General features: G+C 42.6%; 2 protein-coding genes and 1 long non-coding RNA gene across 12 annotated transcripts in view; 2 read left to right on the top strand and 1 right to left on the bottom strand.

Annotated features, from left to right (window-relative positions):
- The window catches only part of HELB (DNA helicase B), a 45,203-nt gene extending 34,002 nt beyond the window's left edge, over positions 1 to 11,201 (top strand). The window contains exon 13 of the mRNA XM_020883306.2: positions 6,064 to 11,201. Within this exon, the coding sequence (XP_020738965.2) occupies positions 6,064 to 6,168 (105 nt within the window). The 3' untranslated portion in view covers positions 6,169 to 11,201. The remainder of the gene's footprint in view (positions 1 to 6,063) is intronic.
- LOC139030863 (uncharacterized) lies at positions 1,565 to 3,434 on the top strand. Its single transcript, XR_011483304.1, has 2 exons — positions 1,565 to 1,618; positions 1,894 to 3,434. It is a non-coding gene; the product is annotated as an uncharacterized lncRNA (long non-coding RNA).
- Positions 11,202 to 12,488: 1,287 nt separating the features above from the next.
- Positions 12,489 to 18,094, bottom strand: part of GRIP1 (glutamate receptor interacting protein 1) — a 437,555-nt gene continuing 431,949 nt past the window's right edge. For all 10 annotated transcript variants that reach the window (XM_070454639.1, XM_070454640.1, XM_070454647.1 and 7 more), the window contains 2 exons: positions 15,182 to 15,328; positions 12,489 to 12,786 (listed from right to left, as the gene is read on the bottom strand). In XM_070454639.1, the coding sequence (XP_070310740.1) occupies positions 12,559 to 12,786; positions 15,182 to 15,328 (375 nt within the window). In that variant the 3' untranslated portion in view covers positions 12,489 to 12,558. The remainder of the gene's footprint in view (positions 12,787 to 15,181; positions 15,329 to 18,094) is intronic.

Below are 18,094 nucleotides of genomic sequence, written 5' to 3'. Positions count from 1 at the left end.
GTTGGTCACTGATCTAAGTGATCTAGAGGGAAAAAAACAGGTTCTTGGCTTCATGGCCATTACATTGTACCATTTGTTCAAAGGCAACCCATACCAGAGAAAATAAAGTTTCCAGATTAAGAAAGATCCTATAAAGAAAATACAGGTGATGAGGTAGGCAGTGGTCAGTAGAGGTTAATGGGGCAGGAGGTGGTCCTGGGCCACGATGGTGTGCTAAGTCCTCTCTGAGGAGGTGATGTTTGAGCTGAGCACTAAAGGATGCAAATAAGCCAGCCAGGTGGGGCTCCAAGGAAGAGGGTCCAGGCAGAGGGTGTAGAAGATGCCAGGCCTGGAAAGGAGTGACCTCATTAGAATAGAAGAGAGACCTGTGTGCCTAGTGAGTGAGAAAGAGAGAATATGTGATGTTAAAGAGATAGGCAGAACCACGGAAGGCAGCTAGGATTTTATTCTACTTGCAGTGGGAATCCATTGCTGGGCTTTTAGGAAAGGTGTATTACCATCTAATGTATGGTTGACAACCATCCCTCCAGCTGCTGTGGAGAGTGACCTGTGGAAAGGAAGGTGGAAACAAGAAGACCAGTCATCCCAGGGAGAGCAGTGAAAGAGCAGGGAGGGGGATGGAAAGCGGTCAGATTCTTTTTTCCTTTAATTTGGCTGCGCCATATGGTATGTGGGATCTCAGCTCCCTGAGCAGGGAACAGACTGTGGCCCCTGCATTGGAAGTGCTGAGTCTTAACCACTGGACTGCTCGGGAAGTCCCCAGTGGTTGGAGTCTTGGTACCCATTGAAGATGGGGTCTGTCTGACTTGATTGGATGTGAGGGGGTAAAACAAACAGTAACCCAGGGTGATTCCTGATTTCTGCCTGAAGCAACTTGGTGAATTGTAGTGCTGTTTCTTGAGATAGGAAAGACATGAGGAGAACTGGGTTTGGGGAAATGAAGGGATTTCTTTTGACATGTTGTGTTTAGGTTATCAATTAGACGATTAGACGTACATGTGGATTTATTGAGAAAGGCAGTGGTTGGTAGGGAAGTTTAGAGCCTCAGGGTAGGTTAGGAAAGTTGTTCAGTCATTAAGTCTGACTCTTTTGCAGCCCCATAGACTGTAGCCCGCCAGGCTCCTCTGTCCATGGGATCTCCCAGGCAAGATTACTGGAGTGGGTTGCTCTTTCCCTTCTCCAGGCGACCCTTCTGACCCAGGGATTGACCCATGTCTTCTGCATTGGCAGGTGGATTCTTGACCACTGAGCCACCAGGAAAGCCTAAAATGTCCAGTTAGGCGTCACGAGCATCTAAGGGCAGGCGAATTTGAGGAGACGCCACGGGTAGAAGAGGAGACCTTAAGGCGTTTTTGGCGGGGGGATACTCCTCACTTTCAGAGATCTGGCAGAGGAGGAGGAGCTGGCAAAGGAGACTGAGAAGCAGTGTGAGTGAGAGAGAAGGAAGACCGAAGTGGTGGGGAGGGGACGAGAGCCTGCCCAGAGTGACTTGGGCAGGGACGAGGAGGTGTGGTGGGGAGGGGACGAGAGCCTGCCAGAGTGACTTGGGCAGGGACGAGGAGGTGTGGTGGGGAGGGGACGAGAGCCTGCCCAGAGTGACTTGGGCAGGGACGAGGAGGTGTGGTGGGGAGGGGACGAGAGCCTGCCAGAGTGACTTGGGCAGGGACGAGGAGGTGTGGTGGGGAGGGGACGAGAGCCTGCCAGAGTGACTTGGGCAGGGACGAGGAGGTGTGGTGGGGAGGGGACGAGAGCCTGCCAGAGTGACTTGGGCAGGGACGAGGAGGTGTGGTGGGGAGGGGACGAGAGCCTGCCAGAGTGACTTGGGCAGGGACGAGGAGGTGTGGTGGGGAGGGGACGAGAGCCTGCCAGAGTGACTTGGGCAGGGACGAGGAGGTGAGGGCCTGAAGAGAAAAGTGGAGGCACGGTTCTAGGAGAAGGTCGCTACGAAGAGAGGCAGAGAGAGAGCATTGTGTGTGGATGGAGGACTCATGGTCAAGGAAGGATTTACTGGTTTATTTATTTTAGAGGGATGCCTTGGTGTTAATGGAATGGTTCAATGGAAAACAGGAAATTCATGATTGAGAGAGAGGGAGATCATTGCAGGAATGGAGTCCCGAAGTGGGTGAGATGAGGACAGTCCATCAGACTGTCCCTCAGAGCATGAGCAGATAGGATTGGCAACAGGGCATCCTTCTTCCTTTGCACTTGAAGGGAAGGAGTGCCGTCCGTTGTTGGGGTGTGTGAAGGGAAGATGAAGTAGCTCTTGTCGGCTGCCTTCTCCCATCCTTTCTCTTTTCCTAGCAGAATCCAGCTCCGTCTGCGGTTTGTCCTGAAGTGGTTGGGCGGCACAGTGCACCTCCTTTGCTGCAGTTGAAACCGCCCTGCTGGACTCTTGAGGACAGCATTTGCATCACGATTGCTGATCACATGAAAACACTTTAAAAATGCATAGCGATTAAAATATAAGCTGAGTATGGCAGTGAAGCCGCTTTTAAAAAAAGAAATCAGACCTCCAGGGTATTGTTCTTTCACGTCCATGCTCAAAGTCATATTTGTTCTTGTAGTGCTCCCTCCTCGCTTTAAGAATTCCTGAGAATCACTTTTAGAGGCAGTAAAAGATCCTTTGGAATGTTTATAAGGGAAGCAAACTTCTACTGAGACCCCTTTTGGTTTTTAGAAATAATCCGAAATCATTTGTTTCCTAGTTTTAGAAGTTAGACGATTCAAGTCGTTTTGTGTAAAAAAGATGGGATTGTAAATTACCTCCAAATGTAGTTCTTACACACGCTTAAGAATTGCTTTATGTGCCAGTAGCAGACTTGTTAAGGGTGAGTCTTTAGGCTTCCAACATGGTGACAATTATAAGAAGGGGCTGCTGTGGGAACTCAGAGGAGAAAGTGTTAACGTAACCTGCCTTTACCAGGCTGAGCTCTAAAGGAAACTTCTCTACTTCTGAACCCACATGGATGTGAGATCTTAAAAAATTCTCCAACGGGGTGCCCCGCAAAAGGCTCTCTAAGGCATATTAGACAACAACAGGTATGGAATAGCATGGGTGGGACACGGCATACAAATGAGAAGTTGAGCTGAGGACACTTGGGAAAGAGACCAGGCTCTTCTAAAGAGACTGTATGTTCTACTGATTGCAGTGGAGAGCACTGGAAAGCATTTTAAAAGCTCTGTGATTTGAAATTTATGAAGCTGACTTTGCAGTTCAGTGGATGTGGTTAGGGAGAGACTAGGGACTGAGTTCCCAGCAAAAAGATTATTTCAGTAGGTTGGGCAAAATGAGTAGGCTCTAAAGAGGTAGTAGAGATGCTAAGGGATAGAGTCAGTGGACATAATGGACAGTTGTTTGTAAGGTTGAACCTGAGGATGATTGCTAGGCTTCTGCCTTGGACACCCGGGTGGCTCCAAGTAACATTAACCAGAAATGGGAAAAGAGGCCAGAGGACAGGTTTTGTGCGGAAAGTGATGAAAGTGAACATAACAGAAAAAAAGATTTTTTTCCTTCTTCTTCAAAGTAGTAAGATCACTGCTGATACTGTTTCATTCAGTGTGCATGCTCAGTTGCTAAGTTGTGTCCAACTCTTCACAACCCCATGGACTGTATCCTGCCAGGCTCCTCTGTCCCTGGGATTTTCCAGGCCAGAATACTGGAGTGGGTTACCATTTCCTTTTCCAGGGAGTCTTCCTGACCCAGGGATCAAACCCAAGTCTCCTGGGTCTCCTGCTTTGACAGGTGGATTTGTTACCCCTGAGCCGCCTGGGAAGCCTGTGCTTCATTCTGTACTCGAGATTGACTCGGCTGAGATTGAATTTCCATCTCAGCTAAAAATATACTTAAAAAAAAAAAAAAAGAATTAACTATGTTACCTCTTACAGAGACCCTGGGATAAATAAAGCTTTTGACCTGCAGCAGAAAACAGGCAATTGCAAGGAAAGAATCTTTTTCTAAAAGTGTCTGCTTTTTATTTCTTAGCACCAACGTGGGAGGGAGGAATTACGGTTTGTATGATGGTGCACAGAGAAATTGGCAGCACTGTTTATCTTCAGTTTTGAGCTTGCCAAAGCTTTTAAGCTGTGGGGGAGGCTGGCGTCACAAAAGGTCTGTGAACACGAAGAGTAGGGGCCGCCCAGCGCTGGCTGTTTGCCCCGCATAGCAGCACCAACAGGGCTGTCCACGTGAAAAGGATCCGTTTCTCACATGCTTTGCCAGAAGTATGTGGCATTTGCAAGAATGCCTAGAAACAAGGAAACTAGAATTCAGGACTGATAAATTAAGGCCTTCTGTGTTTTATAATAATACACGTTCAGGTGCATCGAGATGTGTCATTTGTAAAAGATCAAATTCAATGACAAGGGCTGCCCGCATTCTCATCCTTCATATTCACATTGCTATATGAGAGCCAAATCTTTAAATTCTACACATACCAATGACTGAAATGCCCGAGCCCCTCCCTAGATGAAAATCTTTGCTTTTCCATCGATTCATAGCTTTGAGTTTTGAAAAGAGTCTTCAAAGAAAATGTTGACCTGTGTTTTTTTCTTTTTTCTTCCCTTCTTTTGCCTAGCCTTCCACCACTGAACAAAAAAGGTGGGGGGACAAAAATAAACCTTAAAGTAAAAACATATGTGTAAAATACTGCTAAATTTTATCTGTTTAAAGCATTGATTTCCAGAATTTTTTGAAAGCAAATGACATTTTCACTTAAAAAAAGAAAGATATCATATAGTCTCTGAATAAAGATAGTCCTTGTATTACTCAGGGTTTCTTAGAGAAACAGAACCAATAGAGTGTGTGTCTATATCTGTCTATCTAATCTGTCTAATCTGTCTTTTGGGATTTATTTTAAGGAGTTGGCTTATGCCATTGTGAGGGCTGGTGATGGACGAGTCCAAAATGTGCAGGTAGGCTAGCCGAGAGGATACTCAGAGAAGAGTTAATTTCATGGTGCCCTACTGCAGAATCCCTTCTTCCTTAGGGGAGGTCAATTTTTTCTGTTCAGGCTTTCAGTTGATTGGATAAAGCCCACCTATGTACACTTTGGAGGGTAACCCATTTTACTCAGTCTACTGATTTAACTGTTAGTCTCAAGTAAAAAATACTTCCCCAGAAACATGTAGAACAGTATTTGACCAAATATTGGGTTAGCCACATCAACACATAAAATTAACTATCACAGTTCTCTAAACTGAACAGATTTAGCAAGATGAATGATGAGTTGAATTTTATTTTTCTCTTTCTCTGTGGTGGTGAATCTTTTTCGTGACTGTACTGGTCCATTGACCAGTGCTCGGGAATACTAGTAGTACCAAGAGTGCACTTATGTAGTTGGAGTGTTTCAACTTAACCACACCTATGGCTGGCATCATGGATGGGCATCCTAGGCAGTCGGTCATACAGGGCTTCCTGCTTAGAAGGAACCCTATGCTTGCAATGTTCTCTGCTTGTCATCTTGAAATTCTTAATTTTTGAACAAGGGGCCCACATTTTAATTTTTTAAATTATGTATTTATTTGGCCATGTCTTCGGTGCTGTGTGCGAGCTTTCTCTAGTTGTGGCAAGCGGGGCTACTCCGTGTTGCCATGTTTGGGCTTCTCGTTGTGCTGACTTCTCTTGCTGCAGACCACAGGCTCTAGGCACACAGGCTTCAGTAGTTGTGGCTCCCGGGCATAGTTGCCCTGTGGCATCTCCCCAGACTATAGATCGAACCCATGTCCTCTGCGTTGGCAGATGGATTCCCATCCACTATACTACCAGGGAAGTCTGCCCACATTTTACTTCCGCACTGCCAAATTATGTAGTGGACCCTGTCCACACTCTTAGAAGTTAGATATATGTACTTATTCAGCAAATAGTCACTTCTGTATGCCAGTCCTGGAGGTGGGGACTGGGGTGTTCACACTAAGCCTAAGCAGAACGACAACTGATTGTTCAGGTGTGGTCAAGAAGTGGGAAAATGTATGACGTTCCTGAGAAGCAGTCAGAGGGCATAGAAGTACGTACGGTAGACCAACTACATTTCTATAAAACTAACGTTATTTTTATTGTTCCAACAGGTGGAAGAATCATCTCCACAAGTGTCTTCTAAGCTTCAGAATTTGAGACTAAATAGTTTAACCCCCAGGCAACTTTTCAAATCCGCAAATAATCAAGAAACTTAGTTTTAGTTCAGATTGCTCAAAATAATTGTCTGTTTCTTCCATTCAATACAAAATGAAATCATGGCTTCAAAGGATTCAGACAAAAGAGGACGGTTTGTTAACGAGTTCTATTTTAAGGTATTTGTATTAGCAGCGGTTTTAAATTTATTCATCAAAGAAAATCGTAATGATATTGACATCTGTCATCAGGAGAACTGGTAGCACTGGTCATATTTGAGGGGAAGATATGTTATATATGTTTTTTAAAAACTCTGAACTTTCCTATTCAGTTGCTCAATTGTGTCTGACTCTTTGTGACCCCATGGACTATATATCTTGCTAGGCTCTTCTGCCCATGGAATTTTAAAAGTGTTTTAAAATTGTTTTATTTTTAGAATAATGCCTTATTAACTTCCATCATCATTGTGGGTGATCTTTGCTAATGGGTTGAAGCAATGGTAAAGATAAACCAATTCCATCTCTTAAATTATTAACACATATTCTAGGGTATTTTGTGTACTGTAAACTGGTCACCTCTCAAGGTTGCTACTTGCTCCATCACTGCTGCCTGGGTCTCCTAGGTACATTTTCCTGGAAAATTCCTTCTGAGCAGGGACTTCATTGGTTTTTGTTTAATTTAAGATATAATGTGTATCATGTTGGTTTAATACTTCTATATTGCAATATTACCACTGTAGCATTAACGTGTCTATCATGTCACACAATTATCATTTCTTATTGTTTTAAAAATTTTCCACTTTGAAAATATTTTTTCTCTCAGAGTGATTCAATTTTTTTTTTTTGAGCGTTTTCTATATTTCCCTTCTCCAATGGAATTATACAATATATGGTCCCTTGTTACTGACTTCTTTGACTTAGAATAATGTTTTCGGACTTCATCCACATTGTAACTATATCCTTTGTGTACTGAAGGAAAAACTGGTGGTGTGTATTGATGTCGTATTTCCAGGTGAGACCATGCTGGTCTGAGCTGATATTGTGAGATCAGGAACCTTGGCTGAATTTTTGCAAGTGGCTCCAGTAGAGCTGCTAATAGGCCTTCTTGCTTTTAGTAGTGCAGTGAGGCAAATCCCTTCATTGCTTTTTATTACCAAATATTCCATTGCTTGGATATGGCACATTGAATTTATCCATTCATTAGTGGATGGATATTTGGGTTGTTTCCTCTATTTGGCTATCATAAATAATGCTGTGTACAAGTTTTTGTACAGGTATGTATGTTCATTTCTTTTAAGTATATACCTTGGTGTGGAATCGCTGGGTCACATGGTAACTCTGTTTAGCTTTTTGAGGAACTGCTAGACTTTTTCAAAGCAGCTGTACCATTGTCTGTTGACACCAGCAGGGTGTGAGGGTTCCAGTTTCTTCATTCTGTCCAACATTCATTATTACCTGACTTTTTAATTGGAGCCATCCTAGTAGATATGGAGTGACATATCATTATGGTTTTGATTTGCATTTCCCTTATGACTAATGATGTTGATCATCTTTTCATATGCTTACCGGCCACGTGTATGTCTTTCTCAGGGATGTGTCTGTTCAGATCCTTTGTCCACTTACAGTTTTGGGTTATTTTTCTTTTTATTATCTAGTATGAGTTCTTTATATATTCTGTATACCAGTATCTTATTAGAAATGTTATTTGCAAAATTTCCCCCATTTTGTAGATCTTATTTTCACTTTATGGTATCCGTTGAAACAGTTTTAACTGTGATAATGTCTAATGTATGTATTTTTGTTGTTATTATTATTTGTGCTTTTGGTGCTATACCTGAGAAACCATTGCTTATCCATTATGAAGACTTCTGTTTTTTCATCTAAGAGTTAAATAGTTCTAGGTCTTACATTTTAACTCTGATTCATTTTGAGTTAATTTTTTTTGTATGGTAGAGTAAGAGCCCACCATAAAAAAAAATGTGTCTCTTGTAAGTCTTTTTTTAGTCTGTTTTGTCTGATACAAGTATTGCTACTCTGTTTCTTCGTTTTTCCATTTGCATGGCATGTCTTTTTCCAGCCTCTCACTTCCAGTCTGTATGTGACTTTTGATCTAAAGTGAGTCTCCTGTAGGCAGCATATATACAGGTCTTGTTTTTGTAACCATTTGGGCAGTCTGTGTCTTCTGATGGAGCATTTAGTCCCCTTACACTTAAGAAAAGTATTGATGTGTATGTTTTGTTCCTCTTCTGTTGTTTCAGATTTGTTTTAGTAGGTCTCTTTTTTCTCCTTGTTTTCTTATGACTTGATGATTATTTTTAGTGTTATTTTGGACTGCGTTTTCTTTTTTTGTGTGTATATCTAGTATCGATTTTTGGTTTGTGGTTACCATAAGCTTTTCATATAGCAGTCTGTATATAAATGTGATTGTTTTAGGTGGCTGATCTCTTCATTTCAAATGCATTTTAAATATTCCTTGCATTTGTACTCTCCTCCCCTCATGATTACTGTTTTTGATACCATATTTTACATCTAATTGTTTTTTGTGTCCTTTAACTGCTTATTATAGATACAGGTGATATTACTGTTTTTATCTTTTAATATCTCTACTAGTTTTGTGTGTGGATAATTATCTACCTTTACTTTATATTTGCCTTTACTGATAGACTGTTTCCTTCCATAATTTTCTTGTTTAGATTGTTTCCTTCCATAATTTTCTTGTTTCTCGTTGTGGCCTTTTCTGCCTAGAGAAGTTCCATTAACATTTGTAGTGAAGCTAGTTTTGTTGGGGCTGAATTTTTTTAGCTTTTGCTTGTCTGTGAAGTTTTTGATTTGTCCATCAAATCTCAATGAAAACCTTGCTGGGTAGGGTGCTCTTGGTTGTAGATTCTTCCCTTTTATCAATTTACATATATTGTACCACTCCCTTCCAGTCTGCAGTTTCTGCTGAAAAAATCAGTTTACAGGCTTATGGGAATTCCCCTGTATATTATTTGTTGCTTTTCCCTTCCTGCTTTTAGTATTCACTCTATAATTTTTGGCATTTTTGATTACAATGTGTCTTGGCGGATTTGGTTCTCTTTGGGTTAATCCTGTGTGAAGCTTTGTGTTTCCTGGATATGGGTTGACTATTTCCTTCCCCAGGTTAGGAAGGTTTTCAGCTTTTATCTCTTCAAATATTTTCTTAGGTCCTTTCTCTCTTCTTCTTCCGGCACCCCTGTAATGCAAATATTAACGTGTTTAATGTTGTCCCAGAGGTGTCTTAAACGGTCCTTGTTTTTTTTCTTTTTTCTGGACAGCGTCAGTGACCACTACTGTCTTCCAGCTCTCTGATACACTCTTCTATACCATTTAGCCCATCATTGATTCTTTGTAGTGTGTGTGATCCTGGTGTGTGTGAGATTTTGCGTGTGCTCTTTGAGAGTGACATCTCTATTTCCCAGTCCTGGGAAGCGTCTGCAGTTCCAGCCTTGTTGTTGAGCCGCTAAGTCGTGTCTGACTTTTGCGATTCCATGGACTGTAGCCTGCCAGGCTCTTCTGTTCATGGGATTTCCAAGGCAAGAATACTGGAGTGGGTTGCCATTTCCTTCCCCAGGGGATCTTTCTGACCTAGGGATTGAAACCGTGTCTCTTGAATAGGCAGGCGGATTCTTTACTGCTGCCACCAGGGAAGCCCTCAGTGCTGGCCTTCAAAGCCAAATGCTCTGGGGGCTTGTCTTCCAGTGCTGGAGCCCTGGGCTGGGGAGCCTTATGTGGGGGATCAGAACTCTCATTCTTGTGGGAGAACCTCTGCGTTATAATTATTCTCCAGTTCATGGGTCACCCACCAGGGGGATGTGTGATTTGATTAGATTGCAGATCCTCTCCTCCTGTCTTGTTGTTATGGTTCCTTCTGATCTTTTCTGGTAGGTTCTAGTCTTTTTCATCAATGGTTATTCTGCAGATAGTTGGAACTTTGGTGCTTGTGAGAGAAGGTGAGTGCAGGGTCTTTTACTCTGCCATCTTCCACACCTACTCTGGTACTTTCATTAAATTTATTCCTATTTTATTTTTGATCCTATGAGACTATAATTATTTTCTTATTTTTGTTCATTAATACTATATAGAAATTCAGTTGATTTTTATATAGATCTTGTATCTTGCAACCTTGCTAAAACTCATTTATTTGAATAGGTTTTTTTAGCAGATTCCTTCAGATTTTGGTATATATAAGATTCTATCATCTGCAAGTAGAGTTTGTTTTACTTCCTTTCCAATTTAGTTGCCTTTTGTTTCATTTCCTGGTTATGCTGCCCTGGCTAGAACCTCTGGTACCCTGTTAAGAAGAAGTGGCAAGAAAGGACATCCTGACTTGTTCCTGTGAATTTACAAAGCCTGCTAGGCAATTTGCAAAAATGAAAATGTTAAGACTATAAGGTATAGTTTTCTTTTTTTAAATATGTAAATTTTAATCATGCTAATAGTTTTTGAAAATATATTTTATGGACTACATACAGTGTTCTCAGGGGGTAGATATGATCCTTAAGTTAGACTCAAGATCAAGCTTTTTCACCTAATATAAATGTTATCATTAGTCTTAGAGGTGTTCCTGTTTGCCAGCTCTTTCAGCATTTTTACATATGTGTCACACCTCTCTTCATGAAAGTACTGGAATGACCTTCAGTGTCACAGGTGGGAAGACTGACTCAAGAAAGTACATTTCATACCCTCAGTGAGTATCAGCTGGAATTCAAACCCAGATCAAATATCAAAACCATAGCTCTTCTCGTCCATGCTGCTTTTCAAGTTTATGGCAAAATCTTCCTCCTTTAGAAAATTATGCAACCATTAGTATTGTGTAGGGCTCAGTATAGAAAACTAAAATATATCCAAAGCACCAAAAAAAAAGGTCATTTTTTTTTTTTTTGGCTTTTTAAAATCACTGTTTATTCCATTTGGTAGAGGGTTTTTTATTCCCATACAAATATTTGCAACAATTTTGAATTCCCCAAAACCATACATAGACGATAAATACCATGCTATTAAAGTATTAAATTTGTACAAAAATACTTTACAGTTTAATACTTGTTTGTTACAAATAAAAATACATATTTAAGTGACTCATGATCTTTTTCTTAACATGATTCTGCTTTATACTTTCTTGCCCTGGCGGTTCTGAAATATGATTGAAATAATATATTTCTTTGCACAGAAACGAAAGGTGAACTTTTTCCTTAAACAAAGGACACAGTGTTCAGATGCTTTACCTAAGCAGTTGTTTTAATTATTGACCAAAATAAAAATGTTTGGAAAATAATTTTTCAGTATGGAGATTCTACAATCAATATACAGATCTATTTTTTTTAATATTCACCAAATAACAGTTATTAGTGTAACTATTCAAAATATCTGAACAAATGAAAACAGTTGCTGACAGACATTAAAAGCAACTGTTACAGTTTATTGCTTTGGGGGATGGTAATAATTGGCAATGCATTTTGTGAAAATGTATTTACAATTTCAGTCAGTGGCATGGCTCAGAACAAAAGACAGTCCAGAGTCATTTATGCACATGTGCTGTACACCCCTCAATATAACCAGTTTTCAAAACATGTCAAGCAGTATGAGTTTGATTTTGCCTATTCTTAAGATAAACCTCATTTTAATAGACTCTTCATTCTCCCTTAAATTCTTAGTCTTGAATTTTAAAAATAAGATAATTTAACTAATTCTCAGTGTTACTAAACACCCTAATTCATTACCAGAGAGTTTTCAGCTATTAAAAAAATGTGTCCTTAAAAAAAAAACAAAACAAAAGAACAGGTCACAAGACATATCCTGTTTGATAATTTGTTGCATAGGGAATAGCATACATCTTAGTTAAAATCATTCCTATACTTGGGCAAAACATTTACCACCACCTATTATGGTCTCCTACGTGCACCGTTGCTGAAACGTTGTAAGATAATCTTATACCTGTACCCCTCCCATAGCAGAAGTCCCAGCAGTTCACCAGACTAGTTCTAGCAGAGCCAGCTTTATGAAAAGCCTTGTCAGTTAAATTCTTACATGAATAACTTCGTAGTAAGAAACTGATTTCAAAGTGAATTAAGTAAATTATTTTCAAACAGACATTTCTCTTTTTAAAAAGGAACAGGAAGATGGACTTGTGGAAAAATGTCCTCTGATGTTAACTGTAGAGAGGGGTGGCCTGTTTTTCTTTTTCTCTACCATTGGGTTTGGCAGGGGATTGCCTGTCATATACCATAGTGATCACCAACAAAGAAACCTCTTCAACTTGAAAAGGGAAGTGAACATGAGCCATGAGAGATTTAAAAGACCCCTGTGCTTGCAGTTAATGCCACGTGATTATCTGTGCTTCAGATGTCACAGAAATCTTAAAGGGATTGTTTTTTGTTTTTTTGTTTTTAGCACCATGTAGATATTGTCTTTTGTCCCGCTTTATAAAAAGCGTTGCTATAGTGTATTAGTGGGTTCTCGTATCTCCAAATTACCACCGTGGCTCGGCTGTTGGAAAAAAGCACTGTTCTGTTCACTCCATTCTCCTCCTGGTAGAGTGTGTTCTAAGGACTTCTGTGAAGCCAGGGGGTTTCTACTAATAACCAGGTCCAGCTTATTACCAGATTCTGCTATGAGGGGTACAACAAGGCAGCAGTCAAAGTCTCTTGTTCGGACGTGATTAACCTGAAATGGCAAGAAGCGCTGTGGTGAATTACTGTTATAATTACCAAAACCCAGAGTAACATTTCCGATATAATAAGCACTCTGTACAGAGTCTATCCCAGCCCTGAGCACACTATAAGATGGGTATATGCTTACTTATTCTCTGCTACTAAATTGTGAGGCCCTTGATAGCAGGGAACAGGGACACATCTAACATCCCCAAGCTGAGCAAATAGCCTTACTCAGGGCAGGTGCTCCAAAGTGCTGACTGTCATCCCCGATATACAGATGAGGAAAGTGAGGCACATAATGGTTAAGAGAAGTGCCTAAGACCAGCAGTTGGTAGCTGGTCCAGAGAGGATGTTGGTGAGTGGTCTAGCAAAGATGTGATCTCAGGCAGTCTGGCTGATTCGGAAGTTTGTGCTGTGTTTTTTTTCTTTCTTTTTTAAAATTTTTGGCCAGACCCTGCAGCATGTGGGATCTTAGCTCCCAGACCAGGCATTGAACCCATGCTCCCTGCATTGGAAGGCAGAGTCTTAACCAGTGGACTGCTGGGGAAGTCCCCCAAAACTCGTGCTCTTGATGATACTGAACTGCTGCTCTCAGTAGTTGTCGTGATCCCACCCCCTTCTGAGCTTGTACATGTGCTCATTTTCTTTTATGTTTCCTTATTCTTCCCACCCCCACCCCAAGTTTAAAAAATCATCTCCACGCTGCTTCCATTCCTTTTCATTCTTTCTCCCATCTTCTCAGTTTGGGACCTGACCATTATATTGTATTGTTGTTTAGTTGCTAACTCATGTCCGACTCTCTTGTGACCCCGTGGACTGTAGCCCGCCAGGCTCCTCTGTCCATGGGATTTCCCAGGTAAGAATACTGGGGTGGCTTGCCATTTCCTTCTCCAGGGGATCTTCCCAACCCAGGGATTGAACCTGTGTCTCCTGCATTGGCAGGCAGATTCTTTACTGCTGAGCAACCAGGGAAGCCTTACATTGTATAAATGACCCCAGTTGTTCAACATAGGAATGGTGTTTTGAGTTCTCATCCCCTTTAGCCACTCTTGACACCTACTCATCCTTAAAACTCCTTCCTGGGCTCTGATGACACCACCTTGCTCTTACCTTCATACCATTTTAACCACTCACTTTCAGTCCTTCCCTGCCTTTACTTCATCCTATCCTTTAAATTTTGTTTTCCTTAGAATTCTATCTTTAGTTCTCTTCTTACTAGAAATCCAACCTAGGCAACTTTATCAAAATCCATGTGTTCAGTATCCCCAATCTTTAGTTTTGGCTCTAACATCTCTCTTAAGCAACAAATGCAAACTGTAAGCTGCCTTTCAGACCGCTCCACCAGGATGCACAGAAGGCATTAAAGGCCCAGGTCTGGTACAAGTGTCTGACCCTTCCCTCCTAGTCTCCTTTCCTGTGATCCTCCCCTTCTTCACCCTATAGCGGTTCACCTATGACATGATTGTATTGTCTTTCTGAATTATGAAATATGTCATTCTGCTTAAGTAATTAAGAGCTTGGCATTCAGTGTCCTTCACAATTCTGAGTCCAGTCTGCTTTTATAGCCTCATCTTCCACAAAAGTAGGTATATCTCTAATTTACAGAGATCAGATCATTTGTCCATCGTTATTTACTCAACAAATACTGGAGTATCTATGGAAAACCAAAGTGTTCCATAGTCTTAGGACAAGTCTAATTGTTATATTGCCATGGTAAAAAGATCATCAGAATTGGTTTTAAAACTGTCTAATGAATCAGTGTAAACTTGCTTTGGTGAACATGTGTCTTTAAAGCCAACCATCAGAGCAGCCTCATGCTTTTTGAAAGTCAGCTATTTAGGGACAAACTCATTCTATTTGAATACATGTTCAAGACTGGTGGCAACCCTTCTCCTGTTCCTGCAAAATGCTGTTCCTGAAAACTGGACATAGGGATCCAGGAATTTGCTTTCCTCAGTTAAACCAAACCTGATCATGATATTACTCCATTACGTAAATAAGGTTCAGCTTTTGGATTTTAGATACTGTGTGAGATGAGATCTCAAACACTGCAAGATGGGAAATGGGAGAATGAGGCACTAGCATGGCAGTCCACCCCAGTTTTCTTGCCTGGAGGACCCCATGGACAGAGGAGCCTGGTGGGCTGCAGTCTGCAGGCTTGCAGAGACTGGCATGACTGACATGAAGCAGCAGCATGCACACATGCCTGCTCTCAAGAAGTCTAGAATCTGCTGGGGAGTGTACTCGGAAACACGCTGTTTCAGTAACTGGTAAATTCTACTAAGGGAAAAAGTGTCTATCCTCTCTAGAGGGCCTCTGATCTGGTCTTGAGGCAAAGGAGGATGTGTGAGCACTGGTCAAATGAGACTTTAAAGAGTTAGATAAAATTTCATTTGAGGTCTTACCTGTAAGAGCCTGTCGTAGGGCTTTAGGCCACCAAGATCTCCTGGCCCAGCTGGGCGAATGTTTTTGACATAGACTCCTTTCTCCAGCAAGCCATCTGCTACACTGAATCCGAAGTCCTCCATGTCAGAGCCCTTGTACAGGGTCACCTGGAAGGTGAGAAAATGTGAGGGGGGGAGTGGTATTTAGGTAGGTTGAGGGCTTTTGCCTGTGAAACTTCTTGACGAACCATCTTTTCAAACTAATTTCAGTAACATAATAGATTTGTAATAGATTAGGCAGCTCCCCCCAGTGTTGGCACTAGTGGTAAAGAATCCACCTGCCAATGCGGGAGACTTGGGTTCAATCCCTGGGTCAGGAAGGTTCCTGGAAGAGGAAATGGCAACCCACTCTATTGCCTGGAAAACCGCATGGACAGAGGAGCCTGGCGGGCTACAGTCCACGGGGTCCCAAAGCAGCAGACATGACTGAGCATAGCACACACACACACCCAATCGTGAAGATTTTTCTATTCTTCAAGAACATCCAAGGAATTTCCAAAGTCCACTCGGAACTGGGAAAGGAGGAGACATGCTGGAGAGGTTTTTTTTTTTTTTTTTTTAAAACTTGCAATCATTAGGTGTATACAGGTGAGAATTTCCCAGAGGCATGTTCATGTCTCTGTTCTGGAGCAACCCCAGGTGTTGGGAGAAGCCAGAGTTAGCCCTTTGCAGCTGGATATTAGGACTAAGCCAAAGACCTTTCCTTCCTGCTCACCATGCCTGGCGCTGTGCTGGGTACAGTTCTCAGCATATTCTCTGCCTCTAAGCAAGAGCCAGGAAGCCCATCACTGTATTTTCTCTGGTATTCTAATCAGTGCTTCAGTACTGTGGGCAAAAAAATTGTGAAAGGAAGAGAGGCCAAGATGGCAGAGTAGAAAGACCCTGAGCTCACCTCCTCTCATGAGCACACCAAAATCACACCTATTTGGGGACCAACCATCGACGAAAAAGACTAGAACCTACCAGAAAATATCTACAACTAAAGGCAAAGAAGGAACCACAATGAGATGAGTGGGAGCATAGGGTGGACAGGTGATATAATCAAATCCCATCCCCCCTGGGTGGGCAACCCACAAACTGGTGAATAATTATACTGCAGAGGTTCTCCTACAGGAGTGAACGTTCTGAGCCTCACAGTCCAGCCCAAGGTTCAGGCATCAGAAGGATAAGCCCCCAGAGCATTTGGCTTTGAAATCCAGTGGGGCTTAATTAACTGCAGGAGCCCCACAGGATTGGGGGGAACATAGACTTCACACTCATGCACACAAAAATCTCATATACACCAAGGGTGCACACAAAATCTCATGCATGCCAAGACCCAAGACAAAAGCATCCATTTGACAGAAGGCTAAGCCAGACCTGCCTGCTGGTCTTGGAAAGTCTCCTGGAGAGGCAGGAGCTTGGCTCACCCTGGGTACATAGACGTGGATGGCAGACATACTGGGGAACATTCAGCCACATGAACACTCCTGCGGCTGCCGTACTGGATCATTAGCACCAAGACCTGGCCTCACCCACAGACTATAGGCTCCAGTGTTGGGACAAGTGCATGCTTGGTCACTCAAGTCATGTCCGACTCTGCAACCTGATGGACTGTAGCTGCCAGGTTCCTCTGTCCATGGATTTTTCAGGCAAGAACACTGGAGTGGGTTGCCATTTCCTCCTCCAGATTGTCCTGATCCAGGGATCGAACCCACGTCTTCTGTGTCTTGCATTGGCAGGTGGATTCTTGTATCGCTAGTGCCACCTGGGAAGTCCCCAGACTGGGATGCTTCAGGGCAAACAATGACCTGGGCAGGGACACAGCCCTGCCCATTAGCAGGCAGGCTGCCTAACTTCTTAAGCCCCACAGTCATCTCTGGACTCACCCCAAGACAGGGCCCTTCCCACTGGAGAGCCAAGACCCAGGTCCACTCACCAGTGGGCAGGCCTAAGACTCTCTCTTCAGGAAGCCTGCATAAGCCTTCAGATCAGCCTCACCCACCAGGGGACAGACACTGGAAGCCCGAAAACTATGATCCCACAATGCAAGCTGGACCCTACCCTGGTGCCAGCTGAGCCCTGGCCCTGCCCACTAGCAGGCCAATGCACCCTTCTGGATACCACAAACTTTCCCAACTGTACTGGGAAACTCCCTACCCTCCCTCTGACTCCCCAAATCACTGATCTGAAATGAGCTCTGAGACCCCTGGGCCCTGCACCCAGACCCTGGGAACCAGCTCTGCCTGCTAGTAGTCCAGCACTAACCCCAGGATCTGACTTCACCTGTCAGTTGGTGGGCAACAGCCCCAGAGTCTTGGGGACCCCGTGTCTGCCCACCATGAGCCAGCACCACCTCCAAGGCCTCCCAGGGATGCACAATCAACCAACTGGTAACCTGGCCTGACTAAACAGTACTAGCAGCATCTGCACAGGGCAGAGCATGTCAACCAACCAAACCTCCTCGCTGCCTGCATGATCAGCCCACCACAAAGAAGGACCCTTGCAGCCCTCTTGGGGGCAACCCCTAGAGCATTTAGCTTCAGTGATGGAAGGGTAGTACACAACTGGGATGCATAGGATGTCTCCTACAGAGGGCCACTTGTCCAAGGTTAGAAATGTAACTAATCTGCAATAGGCATAAAAATACAAACAGCAACTGAGGCAAAATGAGGTGGCAGAAGATTGTGTTCTAGATCAAGGAATAAAATTCCAGGAGAAGAACTAAATGAAGTGGAGAAAGATGATCTATCTGAGAAAGAGTTCAGAGTAATGATCTTAAAGATAATCAAAGAGCTTGGGAGTAGAATAGATGCACAGAGTGAGAAGTTAGAAGTTTTAAATAAACAATTAGAAAATATAAAAAACAACCCAGCAGATGAAGTATACAATAAC

Source organism: Odocoileus virginianus, chromosome 24 (genome assembly GCF_023699985.2).
Source record: "Odocoileus virginianus isolate 20LAN1187 ecotype Illinois chromosome 24, Ovbor_1.2, whole genome shotgun sequence".
NCBI classification, from domain to species: domain Eukaryota; kingdom Metazoa; phylum Chordata; class Mammalia; order Artiodactyla; family Cervidae; genus Odocoileus; species Odocoileus virginianus.
This window is presented reverse-complemented; position numbering and strand designations above follow the sequence as displayed.